Source organism: Syzygium oleosum, unplaced genomic scaffold (genome assembly GCF_021117445.2).
Source record: "Syzygium oleosum isolate NSW1041296 unplaced genomic scaffold, Sole_v2.1 Sole_v2.01, whole genome shotgun sequence".
Classification (NCBI taxonomy): Eukaryota; Viridiplantae; Streptophyta; class Magnoliopsida; order Myrtales; family Myrtaceae; genus Syzygium; species Syzygium oleosum.
In genome coordinates, this window is record NW_026607485.1 from 17,538,305 (window position 1) to 17,557,222 (window position 18,918).

An 18,918-nucleotide genomic window follows, 5' to 3' on the forward strand; every position below is an offset into this window, starting at 1 on the left:
TTCGTGTCAGAATGTGACTGAGGTTTTCGCCTTTTGTCCTTGCAAGCAAGAATGACCCCTCTTGTGTCAGAAACAAAATCCCAACGCCCAATCTCAGTTGATCCTCAAAGTTAGTTGTTTGTACTAGGAATGGTTTTCATGGCCACCCTCTTCTCCTTCTTCACCATACCCTAGAAAGTCTTGGTCTCTCTCCCTCAAAACCCACTGTGGTCTTGTTGAGTTTCTCAGGGATTTGCATGGCCTCTATGACTCCTGAGGATCCAGTGACCATGAGCCCTCCTCACACACCTTCTCTCAAAACCAAGATCTCTCGCCGGTTTCTCGAGACCCTTGTGAAGATCAGGACGTCATCGTGTGAACTGGCAACCGGAGGTAATATCGGGAAACGTGCCCAGAGGATAAAGATCGCCGCCTACTCAAGCATGGCTCGTGCGGCAGGATCGAGGAGGGGTTGGAGCCGAGCCCTTCTTGCGAAGCTACGGAGCGGAGCCAGGCGCCGTCGCCATTTGCAGATCCGAAGATGCTTGCGCTTGAAGAGAAAGAGAGCAGGCTCCAGAAATATGGTGCTGGATGAGGTGAGCCGAGCCGATGAGCTCCGGCGGCTAGTCCCCGGTGGGAAAGCCATGGATCTTTGCAACTTGCTGGAGGAAACAAGTCATTTCATCCAGTGCCTCGCGACTCAGGTTAAGGTCATGCAGAGTATAGCGGATCGGTACTCAGTTTAAGGTTTTATTCGGGTCAAAATCTACTAATGGAAAGAAAATGAATGGTATACATGATATGGTTTACAGTTAAATGCTAAGAGAGAATCATGGTGGGTTGATGTTGAGACATGTAAAGGGTTCACAGTTAGCAGGTTTTACTTCTCATGCACATATAAATACTTAAAAGGATACGAGGGAAAAAGAAGGATATCACTCCTTTTGTAGATTGATTGAAGAAGATACAGAGAGATAAGAGGAAGCTAAAGCTTCACTTGTAGAAAGCAGATAATTATCCATATATCTCTTAAATTTACTCTCTCTCTCTCTCTCTCTCTCTCTCTATGATTGAACTCTGTTAATGGATTAATGCATGGAGGAGTCTTGCAGGTGTGGAAACAATCTGTGATTCTGTTTGAAGTCTGTTTCAGATGGTATGTGGAGGTAAGTCAATCATGCTGGTTCTCTCCATGCTCTTATAATAGATAATATGTGGGGTATTATCTGTAAACTAAAAAGAATAAATAAAACCTGTATTATTGTGGTTCTGATTCATTAATCGTTTGTGAAAAAAAAAACAATTAGCAAGTGATCAGAACAATTTATTGCTTTGGCTGTTCTGGTTTTTGCCATTTATTTCATTTTGCTTTAATAACACTGATTTATCTAAGCTTTAATTAAAGAGCTCTGTTTATTCCCTTTTGGCATCTCAATATGCTAACCACACATTTCTCTTAACTTGCAATTTTTGTTCACAAACATTTTTTTCACAACGAAAAAGAAAAAATGGTCGTGAAGAAGGGCTATGTACATAATGCGTTGAATCGTCATTCAGACATCATTTCATCCAAGATGCTTACTAAACATATATTTGAATCGGATTTAGTAAATATCATTGGTCATTGTCGATTTATTGCTTAGACGACATTTCAAAACATGGCATTAGTCCTATAACATCATCTATCTGATTGTGTCGTCGATTAATACAAATAATAAAGGCCAATTGAATTCTCTTTTAAACTTATAATAATTTCTTTGAACTTTTTATTGTTGTTGTCCCGTAGTTTTTTGTTTGAGTTCATTTACATATGTGTAGATTATTGATCTTGATGCAAACTCTATCTCCACATTAGCGGATTATGCATAGTAAACATATCCATTTGTAGTTTAGCCTTTTTAAGATGTAGACCATAAATTTATTTTTAATTTTTTTGTATATTGCACGAAAAAATAACGATAAATTTTATAATTAAAATCAATCCACTTTTACACGTTTTTTGGTCACGAAAAACAACCAACATCATCCTTACAATTTAGTTATCGATTGAAGGATATGATAATCCACACAACTTCTTTTGGAAAAGTAATTTCTAAAACAATTAAATGTTAGAGGTAAAGTAGATTAGAAAAGCATGAGTCTTTCCGTCCAAGCTTGACTCTCGAGCAATGGAAGAAGTTTCGATTATGATTTTTTTTTTCTGGTAATTACGATGTAACAAGGTTTCAGAATCATTATCTCTCTCCAGAAAGAAGGTCAATGAGCCAGTCCAAATTTTTTTTGTCCAGAATTCTATTTTTCAGCCCCAAAAGTAGTTATTTTTCTCCGTGCTGGTAAATTTCAATAAGTGTCGATAAGTATCAGAAAAACCGCTAGTTTAAAAAAAAAGGGACGTTTTAACTTTTTTCCTAGTAAAATATTGCTAACTTACCACACTTTTACAACGTTATCAACTTGTTTTGATAATTTGTGAAGTTGTTAATTTAGCAAAACTTTTGGTTTGGTAACATGAAATTATCAACCTATGTTAGACTGATTTATCAACTTTTATCAATTTAAATTATTAACTAGTATGAAGTTGTCAGCTCTCATTTGAGTTGCTTACCAACATTTAATGATTTTTATTGATTTAACCAACTTTTCTATTGAGTTGTTAATTTTTAATTCCTTGGGTTATCAGCTCTCATGTGAGGTACTTACCAATATGTATTTGATGTTTTTATTTCTTAACATTTTCATCTTTTAAAAATTTTTGTTTGCATTTCTTAGTAACTCTTATATTTACCAACTCTGTTTTATTTATCAATCTTAATTAGAATGACTCACAAACTTTTCTCTAATCAAGTCACCAACTCTCATTTGAATTAGACCAATGTCGTAAGTGGTCCCCGTTTTTTTTTTAATTGAGAACAAAATTGCAAAGTTTAGCTACCAAGAAACAAACTAGTGGAAGCACAATAACATAGATGCCCACGTAAGCTTGTGAGCTTTGACGCCCGAAGGTGAGTGCTAAACTAGGGGCTTAAGGCTCCCACTTCACGAGTCATGACCACCTGTGAAATGAGCTGAGTCAAGTCCGCTTACTACTTGCGACTTGCAAGTAGCATCGGCTTGTTCATCCCATATCTGTCCTCAGCTCCCTAGATGCAACCTGGGGTTTTGAGTCGCAGGATGTGTGCATAAATGTGTCGTGCTAAAGTAAGAACACGTGCATACACCGCGTCTAATTGCAAATATAAACGTTCATCCCTCTACCACCTACAAAACAAAGGTTAGCAACTACATGACCATTTAACATGATCCTTAGTAATGTATCTTAAGGTGCATACAATAATAAAAAGATTACACAAAACGGCATAAGTCCTCTATTTGGTTTTAAACCAGTCCCCAAATGGAATAGCCAACTTGTCGCGAACCTCCTGAAGTGGGACTCAAGGAGGTTGATGGCTGACAAGATAGCGCTTGTCCCTTAAGTATAAAGAAGGCGCAGGCCGCGTTTAAATCCTCCCAGATTCGGCCAGCGTCACAACATGGATTTCGTAATGTATGTCTATCTAAAAGTCGCCACTAACCTATTCTAAGGTCTGTTATGAATCTATCAAGATCTAGTGGTGATGTGGGAGAAACATCTCAAACCTAGACTCGAGCCACTGGTCTGCATAAACTAGAGATTCTAAGTAAGGGGATTTGATTACATTAGAACACCCTTGTGTCCGAGATTAGTACTGCTTTCTCTACGAGAGGCCTTTTGCTGTGACCCTCAAGTCTATATGGAGGCACTGCCACCTATTCGTTTTACGCTAACTCTCGAGTTTCAATTAGCAAACAAGAAGCACGAGCCTATCGAACAATAGGAGGGTGTGGGTCCAAACGTCAACGAGACATGTAGAACTTGAATCTAAAAATGCGTCCGTTCATCATGCAAAAACTAGTGAACAAGTCCATGCATTCGTTGCTCTAAGCATGCAGGCACGCAATTCTACGCTATTGGAAAACCAACCGCTCTGGCCGATGGCCTTTTACAACCCCATGAAAATAAAACAAGAAGCGAACAGTATGTTACATGGCTTTGTCTTAATCCTCTGGACATCTCAACCCCGAGAATGTCATGTAGCTGCGTAATCAGAGATTGGACAAGAAATCACATGAATATGAACCACGATCAGCAACTCACTTGCCTTGACTTTGGCGAAATCGGAGAAACTATACCGAACCGGTCGCGAACCTGAAGTGATGTGTGCTTCAGGTCTGTTTTGGCAGAGAGGAAATGTTCTCTTCTCTCTCTCTCTGTTTCCTCTCGTGGCTCTCTCCTCTTCTTCCATATTGTCTTGCCACCTTCTCATTTTCGGCCAGTCTTTTATGCTCTCTCTCTCTCCCTTGCCAAGATTCGGCCAAGACAGGAATGGCATGACTTTCACATTGATTGGCAAGAACCCGAGATGAGCAAGAGAGAGGGAGGCTCACGTGAAGCTGCACTTGCTCGGCCATGGCCCCAGGTCAGGCCTCGGGCCATCCGTGGGCTTGGCTCCGTTTGGTTGTGGGTATTCGGGCCCTCCTCCAAACCTTATTAATCCTTCAGCCCGGGTCCTCCATATCCACCACAGACATATAAATAAAAGTTCTGAAATTAATCAAGTGAAAACACAAGCGATGGTTTAAGCGTGAAGGGACAAAACCACAAAAAACCCCAAATTATACTTACCGTGGCATATTTACCATAAATTATTTTTGTGACACTAAAAACTCCAAATTTTTACTCATATGACACATTTACCACCATTAGAATTCCATGAAAGAACACCGTTAAAAGTTCTATGTGGCTGTTGACGCCGACGACGGAATACAAACGGCACTGATGTGGCATCTAAGAAGCAAAACGGGTTGTTTTACATCTGACGCGGCTAAAGAAATATAAAGGATATCGTGTGTGTCTCTCTCTCAGTAGCTTCTCGTTCAAAACTCCATCCTCCATGTTCAAGAGCTCTCTGAGGCTGTACCGTCTACACCTGCACGAATGAGTCCTTTCTTTGTGCTCTGTCTCTCTCTCACTTGCTCCACTTGAAAGATCCATTGCTTCTCTCTCTCTCTCTCTCTCTGAATTGAAAAAAACACATTTGCACCAAATGTTCATGCTTGAGATTAGATGTCATATGGAGAAGCTCAAGCTTCCTGAGGCCCGAGATGGGCAATGAGATTCCTTGCAACTCTTTCATCATAACTCTCCTTTGTGTGACTCTAGGAAGGTGAAAAAAGGAAGAAAAAACCGTGAGTCCCCAATGCAATTGACACCCTCATCAATCCATTTCCTCTTTTCTGCGATGATGATGGTGCGAGAATAAGATGGCCGGGCAGCTTCCTGAGCAGTTTTGATTTTTTGAAATCAGATCATCACTCAGGTCTGAAACATGAACTCCGCTCCCCATTTATTAAATGGGTTTGATCTTGAAGGTTTCAATAAGTTTAGGGCATCACCTCTCTTGTAAGTCCAAATTCAGTTAGCATATCGGGTCAATTCAAATGTAATTCACAATTGGACCAAGCTAGATGAAATTTATTTAATGCCTATATGTTAAACAAATAAAATGTTCGTAATGCCTAAATGCCTAAGTGCAATGTAGAATGTGAATGCAAAGTTATGTAATATCTTTGTTTTTGTTTAAAGGTTGGGGTCGATTCTTTATTTTCTCATGCAATAAATGACTAAGTGGTATAGCAAAAATTTAGATGCCAATGTTGAGGCATTTGATTAATGAGTCACAAAAATATACATCATCTGCGTGCAAACATAACTGGACGCAAATGTAGATGATGGCGATATCTATAATTCACCAAATCAAAAGACTGATAAGCAGCCCTCCAAGCAATGATAGAGAAAAATATGAGTCTTTCGAAACTAGCTAGAGGGAGGTCTTTATTAATAGTTTGAGCAAAACATAAGGGTGTCCTTGCAATTGCCGCAACTAGAATCTAGAAAATGAATTACTTAATTTAATGGATATACTTGAATTCTAAAACTAAACCTAAGTTCTTCTAAGTCTAATCACGATGATTACCATGTCTTAATCTCTCGTGATAAGGACGAGGACTACGTAAGGAATATACTCCATCACAAGTCGGTTCGATCAATGATCAAGAATTTAAGAAAAACCAAACATAGCCGTTCTCCTTATACCAAGTCTTCATGCCATCAAAATATAGACCAACAACGTGTGGACAAAGCAAGACAATCCCTTTCGGCAAAATCCATCTTGTGAGCCAAAAAATCATCGAAAATATTTACTTCTCTTGCAAAGCATAATCCCTGCTAATTCTCTGTATAAAGCACACGAACCATCGTTCTCTCTCATGGCTAAGAACTAAGCATAACCCTCATATTAGAGAGACTCTCTAGTATCACTCGAGTGTGTCCGTCATCACTTAGACAAAAGAAAATGGAGGCAACCGATAAGAAGGCGGTCCTTCTGTTGGGATTGATGGTCGTGATTGCTTGTTCCGCCGATGCGCAAACCATATGCAATGCGCCCTATTCGGGCTTGATCGCTTGCGAGCCGGCTGTGATGCCACCGGACCCACCGCCCCCCACAGGCGTGTGCTGCGATGCGCTCTCGCATGCCGACATGAAGTGTCTCTGCCAGTTCGATAACTCGACACTCTTGCACTCGCTTGGGATTGACCCGAAGCTAGCGCTGCAGCTCCCCATGAAGTGCAAGCTCCCTCATCCGGCCCCCTGCTGATCACGTTGTATTATGGGGCATGTGTGTGGTTGGAGAGAGTATTAGCCTAATATTTGACAATAATGCATATTTATACAGTATGCTTTTTTATTATGTGTTTAATTTCTGTGTGCTTCGTATGATTAAGACAAGAGTTCTTGCTCACTATACCTATGCCAGATTATGAATTATCAAATGATATCATAGAAGTCCAATGTGTGTGACGCGCTCTCTCTGTTAGCTGGCGAAAACTAAAGCCAATTATAAGACACCACATGTCATATACACTTGGCATCATGTCCATTCAAACTTTGAAGTTCGAACATTGTGCCACCAGTTACCAAATTCACTGGTCAAATAAATATTGCCCAATGAAATCAATCTAATGCAAACTAACAATTATTAATTGAAATTCAAACTAAATTGGATGAGTGTCACAAGTTCAAATTCAAGAGAGATTGGACGATTTGCTACACGTCCAATTCTAAGAGAGATTAGATATTACAAATTCAAATTAGATAAGAAGATCTATTATAAACTCAAGATATTAGATAGTCTCTTAAAATGGTCTCGTCCCAAATAAGATTTTTTAGATTTGATAAGTGCAAATCTTATCTGTTTTTTTTTTTCAAGACTTAGATGTAGATAACACAGATATCTATTTAGTTGAATATGACGGTTTCCTCTGCACATAGCTCTTATGTATACATAAATATATGTGTAAATAAATTATAGCAATTTTCAAATAGATTGGAATCGGGTGGATGTATGAAATGTAAAGTCAATGTATCTATATGTGGATATCTATAGGAGATCATATAAAAGAGATATTCTCATTTTAAACCTAACCAATTTGATCTAACCAATTAGATGAATTACTCCTAAAGGGTTACATCCGAATTATCAGTGAATAGAGGGCATGCATTCTATTAGAGAAATATTTAGAAGATTCCATATATTTCCTTTAATTGATTGTAATTGATATTTTCTCTTTTAGATAGTCATCCTATAAAACTGATAAATAGGTTCGTATACTCTTCATTTGACAATGATATATATATTTCTCTTAATTTTTTTTATCACCTTCTTGACTTGGTATTGGAGCCCTATTGTTATTTGAGAAAGCGTCCATCGAGTCTTTTTGTAACAACGACATCCACATCGGTTGTGTTTCTCCATAGTGTTCGTAACACCAGTCAGATCGGCCCATTTCGCAACAACCTCCCGTAGTTGTTTGACATTCCTACGCTGCTCTAATGAAAAAAAAAAAAAAAAAGAACATGACCAGACTTGCCGCCCTTAGACGAATTAGATCATGACATTCACTAATTCATCAAATATGAGTAATATGTCATTGTATATAAAAGTGTAGAATCATATCTACTCAAGGTTCCGAATCGGAACATACGTGTGATGAGAAGCCTCCACAAATTCTCCAGCTTCCACCAAGGCCAACGCCTCGCTTTTATGGGTCACAGCCACTGATCAAAGGCATGCACTCTTATTCTTGCAGTCTCCGTGGTCCTCGATTTCTTTTTCTCTTTGTGTTTCTCTTCCTTATTCTTTGCTATAGACATAGTTTCACAAGGCGCGGTCACTATTTGGGTCTACAAGCTCTCTTTGCATGGCCTGTGGTGGAAGTACGTCAAGCATATTTGCAAATTGTCTGTCGTTTGTTCTCTATTGCTTTTTGTAGTGAATAGTGGAAATATTTGGAGTATTTTTTAGATGGGAATGGACGCATTTTCAAAAAGTTTGGGATGCGAGAATTTTGTTGATGTAAAAATCGAGTCAGTCCAACATTAAATTGACAACTTATACCCGGTCAAATTGAGTCAAATTAAGGTAAAAGTAAACAAAAGTTCAAAATATCATCTTTCGAAAAAAATTAGCTACCGACCAATCCACAGTTTTCAAATAAATGAAACCGTAAATTGACCATATTATGAGGGGTGAATTCTCTACATTTTCAGATGAATTAAAAATTATAGGTGCATGAGAGACTAGTAGGCAATAAAGAATATAATGCCTACTTTGGATGAGGCCTCACTGGACAATAATGGTTTTTCTTCAACACTCTTTTAAATATTGCAGTCGCAACGTCATCAACAACATAAGGTAATTTTCTCACAATAAATTAGTTTTTCGTACTTAAATTTTTTGCCAAATGTCCAATAATGTTAAAACTTGAGATTTCTAATCGTGAGAGGACCCATTTCTCAGCCAAAAAAAAGTCATTTAAACATAATTAGAGTTCCATTTGTACATAGAGACTAAGAATTTTTTGATTGTATTTGAATATTATTCTCTTAATAAATCAAAGCTTGACTTTTTTTATCAAATCTAAAAAGTCAACTCTTGGTCAATACTTCATAAAATTTGTGAAAATCATAAAAAGGTATCAATTTCGTCCTTACATGCATAGTTAGGCATTTTATTTTCAGTCTTTTATAAAAACAATCGAAGGTTGATTTTTCGGTCAAATTAAAGACTTTGACCATTCATTAAAATGTTTTTTTTAAACTTCATTAATTTGATTCCATTTTTAGACATTTGATCAAGGGATCGCAACAATAAGAATTTAAGCTAAAGTTCGATGAGCCTAGGATGGGATGGCCAACGTTCGAACACTTAGGACTACAGTAACTTTTCACAATAAAGTCAAATAGCACAATTTAAATCCCACTATGCAATTCTACCTTTTTTCTCACTTCCTAATTTCTCTCTTCCTCTTAAGAGCTCTCTCTCTATCCATGGTGATAGTTTGCCCTAGAACCCCCTTTTCCAAAAAACCTTAATCTCATACAACCCTCACCATGCCCAGATCAACCATCCTCCGCAACAATGGAGTTCCTGCTAACATTATCCATTCGCCCCCAATTCCACAGCCCCAAACCCTAATATGAAAAACACCTCCACCGTTGTCCCTTCCAACATCTAAGATAGAGCTCCCTTCATTCCCTCTACGGAACCTTCCAGATCTCCATATAAACAACTTATTTTCCATTTCAGTCATCTATCCAGTCGGCATTCTCCACTCAGTCTACGATTCAAGAGAGAACCAGGTGCTAGATGTCGACCAAACTTGTGGTAAGTTCACTGTCGCCCAGCTTCGAGGTACTGCCTTCACCTGCTATTTCTTTCTCCATCCCAGCAGTGAGCATCCTCCAGTCTCACGGGATGCCCTGCTCGCTTTAGTCACAATAGCCTTCAGTTGATTGGGGAGATTCCCAAGAGGTCTCGTAGTAAGGTACTGGTAGTAGGTGGTTTTGCTATACTTCTCTGCTGATTTGCTGTTAAAATGGAAAGAATTTCTGAGAATGAGCTAAGAGTGGCAGCTCTCATTAAGAGGCTGGGTGACCTCTGGTCAGAGGATGATGTAGTGGAGGTAGATGAAGAAATTCCAGAGGATAAGCTGAAAGAATGTCGACTCACCTTATTTGGGAAGCTCTACTCAAAGCCCAACGTCAACTTCCAAGCCTTTCAAAGCACTATGAAGAGGGCATGGAGATCTGACACAGTAACCTGTGGCCAAATTGAGCCAGGCTTCTTCTCCTTTATCTTCAATTCAGAAGCAGAGAAGAAAAGGGTCTTGGAGGCGGGACCTTGGTCTTTTTCCAGCAACTTATTGATCCTTAAGCAATGGGAACCAAATACCCCAGTGCATTGTTACGACTTCTCCCGTTGTGCCTTTTGGGTCCACTTCCTTGGGATCCCTATTGAAAGAGTAACAGAAGATATCATTAAATCTATGGCATCAAAAGTGGGAACAGTGCATGAAGTTAGACTAGATGCAAAAGCAAATGGGTCACTCATCCTGGGAAAAGCAAGGGTGGAAAAGGAGTTGGCTGCACCCTTGAAGTCAGGAACATTTATCAATGTGGGGGGAAAAAAGATTTGGGTGGACTTCAAATACGAACGTCTACCTCACTTTTGCTATTCCTGCGGAAGGATAGGCCATTATGCTACCTATTGCAAAATCGTGCCATACGAAGAATCTGGATTGGAGAAAAACATTAAAGGCAAATTTGGACAATGGCTAAAGGCAGAAGTCAGGGAATACAGCCCGTATTGGGAGTTATTCTATGGGGACCAGCTACCTATCATGGAGGAGGAGGAAATGACCCCCGAAACTCCACTTCATGACCACCTACCAATAGATATCTCAACAAAAAGAAAGAGCAGTGTAGACATACCCTATGAGAGTGCACCCGATTTAACCCCTACTCTGGAAATCACTCAACATTCAGGAAAGCAGACTCAGCTATTTTTACTGGACTCCCCAAGAGAGGAGGTAGGCATGGATGTACAAGAAGGGTGGCGGAAGAAAGGTAAAGCGGGGAAAAAAACCCCTCCTACCAAGAAACTAAGGAGGTACAACCCATATGGATTGGGTAGCACAAGCTCCAAGTCTCTAGACGAATCTTTCTTGCTGGAAACCCCTATTCATATGGCTGAAGACAGGCGTGAGTGGGCTGTGGTGGCTAGCCCTAATAAGCCACCGGAGATTAAATGAAGCTATTGAGCTGGAATTGTCAGGGGTTGGGCACACCCCTGACATTCCAGTCACTGCGAGCCATTGTGGCTCAAGAAAGGCCCGTTATGGTGTTTTTGATGGAAACTAAAAATAAAGAGATGATGGTGGATAGTATTCGTAGGTGACTCGATTTTCAGCATTCGAAGGTGGTGGAACCGAGAGGTATCGCCGGGGGCTTAGCACTCTTTTGGAATGATGAGGTTTCCCCAAACGTAGTTGCCAGCTCGGCTGAGTTTATTGACGTAATTTGCAAAGAACCGAGAAGCGGGACAGCCATGAGACTCACTTTTCTGCATGCTTCTACTAATTTCCAGGAGAGATTGCACCTATGGCAACATATGAGAACCATACATTACTCCAACCACCTTCCTTGGGTTTGCCTGGGTGATTTCAACGAAGTTCTATACAATTGGGAGAAAGAGGGAAAGAGAGAAGCGGATTACTACAGACAAGTTGCTTTTCGAGATTTTCTATATGACTGCTCACTTTTGGATATTGAAAGTAAGGGATGTGCGTTTACATGGTCCAACAATAGAGAGGGGGTTAACTTGGTTAAAAAAAGGCTCGACCGAGTGCTCAGTAACTTAGATTGGAGGGTTTCGTTCCCAACTGCGGAAGCTTTTGCACTACCGGCCATTGGCTCCGATCATTGTCCAATCCTTCTTTCGCTCTACCCAAATTATGAAGCACGGAAAAAAGAGTTCAAATTTGAAGCTTATTGGGTGGATGATACAGAATATGATAAAATTGTTACCAAAGCCTGGCTAGACACACACTCCCAGCAGGGGGAAGTTGCAGCTAAACTAGAAAAAGTTACCAAGGCCCTATCTACATGGAGTCGTCAAAAGTTTTCCAATGCGTATCGCCAAATTGAAGATCTAAAAAAACAGCTAGTGGCACTCACAAATAGGAGATCGGGGGAATCTACCAAAGATAAAATTCGGGCTGTCAAGGGGAAAATCGAAAAGCTATGGAGGCAGGAGGAACTGTATTGGGGATTAAGATCTCACATCAACTGGCTGAATTGGGGAGATAGAAATACCAAGTTTTTTCATGCCACAACGGTGCAAAGGAGACAAAGAAATAAAATATCTATGCTGAAAATTGACGAATCCACGTGGAGTCGAGATGAGACAGTACTGAAAAAGCATATAACCGAGTACTATCGCTCTCTTTATTCCACCACGGGATCAAGGAATTTCCAACCAGTGTTGGATCAATGCCCATGCATAGTTGAGGAGAGTATGAATGAGGCTTTACTGGCACCAATGACGATGGAGGAGGTGAGGAACGCTGTTTTTCAAATAGCCCCAACAAAAGCCCCAGGACCTGACGGACTAAATGGCCAGTTCTACCAACATCACGGGAGCTCATTCAGTATGACATCTTCCAAATGGTCCAGAACTTCTTTGACTCGGGCTCGCTTGACCCAAAGATCAACAAAACTCTCATCACTTTGATCCCCAAAGTCCCAAACCCGAAAACATGAGTCAAGTATAGACCCATAAGCCTCGCAACGTCGCTATAAAATCATTTCCAAAGTCTTGGCAAATCGATTGAAACCTTGGCTCCCTGGAATCATTACCATGGAGCAAAGCGCGTTCATCAGTGGACGCCAAATCCAGGACAATATACTGATTGTACAGGAGGTTTTGCACCAATTGAGAATCAGGAAGAGAAAGAAAAAATTTCAGGCGGTTCTAAAACTTGATATGCAAAAGGCTTACGATAGAGTGGAATGGGATTTTCTGGGGGCTTGCATGCTAAAAATGGGTTTCAATGAGAAATGGGTGACTATGGTTATGAATTGCGTCTCCTCCATCACTTTCAGTGTGAAAGTTAATGGGGAACCTCAAGAGTACTTTCAACCATCTCGAGGCATTAGACAAGGTGACCCACTCTCCCCCTATCTTTTTATCATTATGGCTAATGTCTTGTCCCATCTTTTGCATAAAGCTTTGGAAGACGGCAGCATAAAAGGAATTAAATTGAACAGTTTTTGTCCAACACTCTCGCATCTACTGTTCGCTGATGATGCCATATTTTTCTTAGACGGGAAAATTAGTGAATGTCAGAATCTAGCAGGGGTTTTGAATCAATATTGTTTTGCAACCGGCCAAGCAATAAACTTGAACAAGTCAGGGATTTATTTTAGCAATGGCTGCCCACCTGATCTGAAGAAAAACATGGCCAAGGAGTTGAGAGTTCCTGTGATAGAAAAGACTGGGAAGTACCTAGGCATTCCTTCCGATTGGGGGACCTCAAAGAAGCAAATGTTTGCCTGGATACTGGCTAGGGTCAACATGAAATTAGAGGGTTGGAAGGAAAAGCTTATTTCAAGGGCGGGAAAGGAGACTTTGATAAAATCCGTAGTGCAAGCTATACCTCAATATGCGATGTCAATTTTTAAGATTCCCCTCTCCGTTTGTAGAGCGATTGAACAAAAAATAGCTTCGTTTTGGTGGAAACAGAATGGATCAAAGACGGGCATTCATTGGAAGAACTGGAAGGTACTCAAGTTAAGGAAAACGGAGGGTGGCCTTGGATTCAGGGATCTCATAACATTCAACAAAGCCATGTTGGGGAAGCAAGCCTGGAGACTAGTCCAATCCCCCTCAGCCCTATGGAGTCAACTCATTAAAGGACTCTATTTTCCCAGAGCTAACTTTGGAACGCTAACAAAGGCTCCCGACCATCGTGGGGATGGCAAAGTTTGTTAATGGGGAGAGACACCATCTACCCATCAATCAGATGGGTCATTGGCAATGGGAAATCAATCAGAATTCATGAAGATAGGTGGTTACCCCAGGGTTTGATCGGAGGACCAACTAATTCAGAAGACCCCCAAAGAGTCGAAGAATTGTTCGTTCAGGGAAAGCAATGTTGGGATGAACAGAAACTAAATTCTCTTTTCAGCGAGCATATAGTAGAGGAAATCACGGCTATACCACTGAGCTCTACTCCCAAAGAAGATGTGTTAGTGTGGGCAGGGAATAAAATAGGGAAATACACTGTAAAAGACTCCTATAACAGAATGCAACCATCAGAATATCAGCAGAATCACAACCAGGCCTCCTCCTCGTATCAATTTCCCAAATCCTTATGGCAGAAAATCTGGAACCTCAATACCATGCCAAAAATCAAGCACTTCATTTGGAGTGTGTGCCAGAATAGCTTACCAACTCGTGAGAACCTGTGCAAGAGAACAATAACGCCAGATCCCCTTTGCCCTGTTTGCAGCCAAACCCCTGAATCAGTGGAGCATCTATTCTTACTTTGCGACTGGACAAAAGCAGTTTGATCAGACTACCGACTGCAAATACAGATCTCTCGCTACGGAATTACTAGAATCGACAAGTGGCTGTTGGAAATTTTGCTACAAAATACAGACTTACCGTCACCTGAGCTGGTCGCCGGGGTATTGTGGAAAATTTGGTTGGCTCGAAACAGAATCATCTTTCAGAATCGAAGTCCAGATCCAAGCTTGATAGTCGACGAAGCATGTGCCTTAGACAAAAACTTCAAGCGTTGGAACCCCAAAGTGATCAACAGAGAAAAGCGAAAGGGGAACTCACCTGTTTCGTGGACTCCTCCAGAGACCGGCGGATTAAAACTAAACATCGACGGGTCAATCGTCGAAGGCGAGAGGGTGGGTGCCGTTGCCGGGATCTGCCGAGATTCTACTGGGAGAGTTGTGGGTGGTTTTGCTAAAAGTGTGGTAGCCTCCTCGGTGATGGAAGTCGAAACCCTAGCTTTGCATGCGGCTCTATTGTACTTAGAAGATGAAACTGATCTGTGGAAAAGCAGAACTGATATGCAGAGAAGTGTTGATCTGCACGTGGTGGTGAGTTCTGACAGCTTATCTTTGGTGGACATCATAATGGGCCAGACTCCGGGCCCGTGGGAGATTCAGGCTATCCTTGAAGAATGCAAACAAAAGCTATCTCGGTTAAAAGCTGTGGAGCTTGTCTACAACCCACGCGAATCAAATCAAGTGGCAGATTTCTTAGCCAAAACACATCGCAAGAAAGCCCTACCGCAAGATTGGCTTGTAAAACCGCCATTATCTCTACGGGATCTTTTATGTTCAGAAACCCATAACTTATGTTATCCTTTTGTTAGTTAATTAATGAAACATTTTACTTTTTGACCAAAAAAAAAAAATCCCACTATGCCAAATTAATTCAATTTCAATATCAATTTGTGCACAATTTGGATTATTCGAGGAAATAAACATAAAACAACGAATCAGGACTGACAAGGTCAGGCTAGGTTAACTCGGTTGACTTGACCTGATTCAGCCCAATGGGCTAAACAAACGAAGTAAAACAAGCTCATGGATTAATTCAAAGACAACTAAGGCAATGGGAAGTCTAGGTCAACCCAATTTGACCAAGGTTGACCCAAGTCAACCAAAAAGTCACTAAATTCCAACCCATAGACCCATGGCCGGCCCCCTCTCCCTAATTACCAAAATACCATTTTCCCAAATTATTAAAATTAAAATTCTATATCATCAATCCTTAATACCACCAATCTTAGCCAGTTATTTCCACTATAATCTAGACCTTAGGATGTGCCATGTCACCCATCCATGTGACATTACAAAGGCCAATCACCTCCTTCCTTACTCATTAAGCAAGAAACTTCAATCATATGATCACAAGTTATGTTGTAGGACTAGGATTAATTCCAAATTTGATTTTTTTCGTCCAAAATTTCCCTCTTAACTCCTAGGACCGATTTTTTATTTTATTTTATCTAATTTAGCCATTCTTATAAAAAAAATTTGGAGAAAAGAACTCTCTCTAGGAAGAGCACAAAAGAAAAACTCTCTCACTCTCTTCTTGTCGGCGTCTTCTCACTGGCAAGGTTCTGGCTAATTTCCGACTCCATTCCAACGACGACTTGCTGGATCCTTCTTGCAACTAGCTTCCCTGGCTGGTCCTTGGCGTTGTCGTGGTGGTCATTGCCTCCAATAGTCGCCAAAATTATCTCAATTCAACCAATTCTCTTGATTGTTCGCCGGTGATCCCAAACAAAGGTAAGAGCTTAAGTGTTTGTATTAATTCCGAAGGATTATCCTGAGGCACTTAGGTTGATCTTAGTATAAAATTGTAGTAATATCTTCAATCTATGATCAATCCTAAATTAGGATATGATTGAATTTGTTGAAATTAACATCTAATTGATTATAGAATTTGGATTGTTTACTAAAATTGAAAGTCAAGTGCAAGTTTGGTAACTTTAAAACGTCAATTCCTTGCTGGCCTTGACTTCCTCAAGTTAAATTTGATGTGATTTTAGTTGATTGATTGTTAATTCAAATAGATCTTCCATGTTTAGGTGTTTTAGTTCAATGATCCTTAGGAATTAGGCCTTAATCCAAGCCAATTGAACTTTAATAGAATCAATTCATTTGCTACCTCTAGTTAGCCAAGTCTCATAGATCACATCAGCATGACAAATACTATGTCCGTCGCAGGGTGCATCGAAAAGGGCAAAACAAGGAAACAATGTTATAGTGTAACAATGTTATAGTTGCGGTGTTTGAATAGATAATAACCATTAAATTGTGCTGTCTATAAAATATTGGGCTAATACCCTAAAAAAACCCCAAAACTTTAGCTCCGGTTCAATTCTACTCTAAACTTTTTTTTGTCTTATAAAAAACTCCAAACTTTAGGTTCAGTCTCAATTCTACCATAAACTTCTTTTATCTCATAAAAAACCTTCATCTTTAGATCCAGTCCCAATTCTACCAAATTTTTTTGTTAAAAAAATCCAACTTTAGGTTCAGTTCCAATTTTATCCTAATTTTTTTGCCTCATAAAAAATCACCAAAAAATTTTACTTGAGTCCTAAATCTACTCCCATTAACCCTCCGTCCAAAATCGCCCTTAATGATCTTACATGTCATTTTCACATTATTTCTCTAGTTTTTTTTTTTTGTCAAATTTCATATCCAAGAAGACATTTTTTAGAGATGAATTTCCACATTAGCCCAAACAACTTCTTCTTGGATTTGAAATTTGGGTAAAAAAAAAGAGCAATTGGAGTTGGCTTTCTTCAATGGCTTTCACTCTTGAGAGATTCTTCCTTCCATCTTGTTTGGAGATCTTCGATTTTGTGCTCGGTCTTCAATCTCTCGTGCTTAGGAGTGTTACATCTCTTGTGGTCGAAGAGCTCGCTCTTAGGACACTTGGCTCAAGATGCTTGAACAGCTTGTGCTTATGAGTTTTTCATCTCTCGATTGTCAAAGAGAAATTTTGGATGGAGGTTTAACAGGGGCAGATTTGTGATTCAAGTAAAAGTTGATAGTTTCTTATGAAATTGGAAAAACTGAAACTAGACGATAGAATTGGGACATGACCTAAAGTGGAAGTTTTCACGGGACAAAAAAAAATTTTAGAATAGAATTGGGATTGGACTTAAACTTGAGGGTTTTTTATGAGACAAAAAAATTAGGGTAAAATCTGGATTGGATCTAAAGTAACATACAAAACAAAGCTCGGCAACAAAATACAAAACAACAACCATGCACACGGAAGTGTACTTTTCGAGCATATAACAACAAAATTAGTTGAGGTTTTCTTGGAACCCATATGATGGCCACCAGCTCAAATAAAAGTTGGCAACGCAAACCTAATCAGTAACTTGAGAAAAGTTGTTAATCTCTCTAATTGACGTTGATAGTTTCTAAAAACTAATTGATACAATTGAAAAGTTAGTAAACAAGGCAAAGAAAAGTGGTAACCCAATAGAAAAGTAATAGGAGAATCTTATGTTTTTTGTTGGAAATAAGATAACTTAATATTTACAAAAAAAATCAAATTAATATTGGTAACTGAATCAATAGGAGTAGGTAATGCAAACTAAGTTGCTGACTTAGTTGGAAAAAAAAATAGTTATCACTCTAATTGAGGTTGGTTGACTAGTTTAAAAAATGGGCAAGCAAGACAAACGAAAGTTATAACATAGTCGGAGAAAAGTGGGTTACTCTGATTGAGTTTAGTGATTTCTAAAAAGAATTGATAAGATTAATGATGGGCAAGCAATGCAAACAAAAGTGATAAGTCAATATAATAGTTACTGAACCAAAAAAAAAAAAAACAATTCAAATGAGACTTGATAACCTAATATTAGTCGGTAAACTACTAATTACATCTATGATATTTTAACAAGCTATTATGAAATACACTTTTATTATTAATTTTGGCACTAATAATACAACCTAAAATAAAATTTAACTCTTACAATAAGACAAAAGAGTCTTACCTAACTTTTGGTGCTTCCAATAATCTATCTTCAAATGTCAGCTTTCTCATGGCTCCATGTACTACGCCGTCAGACCCCCCATTAGACCGTTCGGTAGATTGAATATTTCGAGCTGCCGGTTCAAATTTGTCACCTCCAACGTAAAAGAAAAGTACAGAAGAGCAACAAAATTGCTGACCCCAACACAAGGGCAACGCAATCCCCAATTTTGACGCGAAATAATATCATGTGTTCTTTATTCGGATTATGTGTCACGCCGATGTGATATACCGATAGTTGAAAAAGAAATTACGATGAGGTGCACGTGATTACAAAGAAATATGACTAGGAAGAATGGTCTCTACAAACCATTTCGAGCACCCCCGTCCACGCAAATCATAGTCTTCTATATTGCCGACATCAGCAATGACA

The 18,918-nt window shown here is 39.5% G+C and overlaps 1 protein-coding gene and 1 long non-coding RNA gene across 3 annotated transcripts; one reads left to right on the top strand and one right to left on the bottom strand.

Moving 5' to 3' along the window:
• The first annotated feature begins 245 nt into the window (after nucleotides 1-245).
• Nucleotides 246-725, top strand: LOC115681140 (transcription factor IBH1-like). Its single transcript, XM_030604985.2, has one exon. The coding sequence runs from the start codon at nucleotides 246-248 to the stop codon at nucleotides 723-725; it is 480 nt and encodes a 159-aa protein (XP_030460845.2).
• An 8,711-nt stretch (nucleotides 726-9,436) lies between these two features.
• Nucleotides 9,437-15,385, bottom strand: LOC130138220 (uncharacterized). 2 transcript variants are annotated; one of them, XR_008816628.1, is made up of 5 exons: nucleotides 14,805-15,385; nucleotides 14,625-14,736; nucleotides 14,409-14,511; nucleotides 10,128-10,408; nucleotides 9,437-9,985 (listed from the first exon to the last, which is right to left on the bottom strand). It is a non-coding gene; the product is annotated as an uncharacterized LOC130138220 (long non-coding RNA). The 2 variants fall into 2 exon arrangements; XR_008816627.1 differs by lacking the exons at nucleotides 9,437-9,985; nucleotides 10,128-10,408 and having other exon boundaries at nucleotides 14,119-14,511.
• Between the last annotated feature and the right edge of the window lie 3,533 nt (nucleotides 15,386-18,918).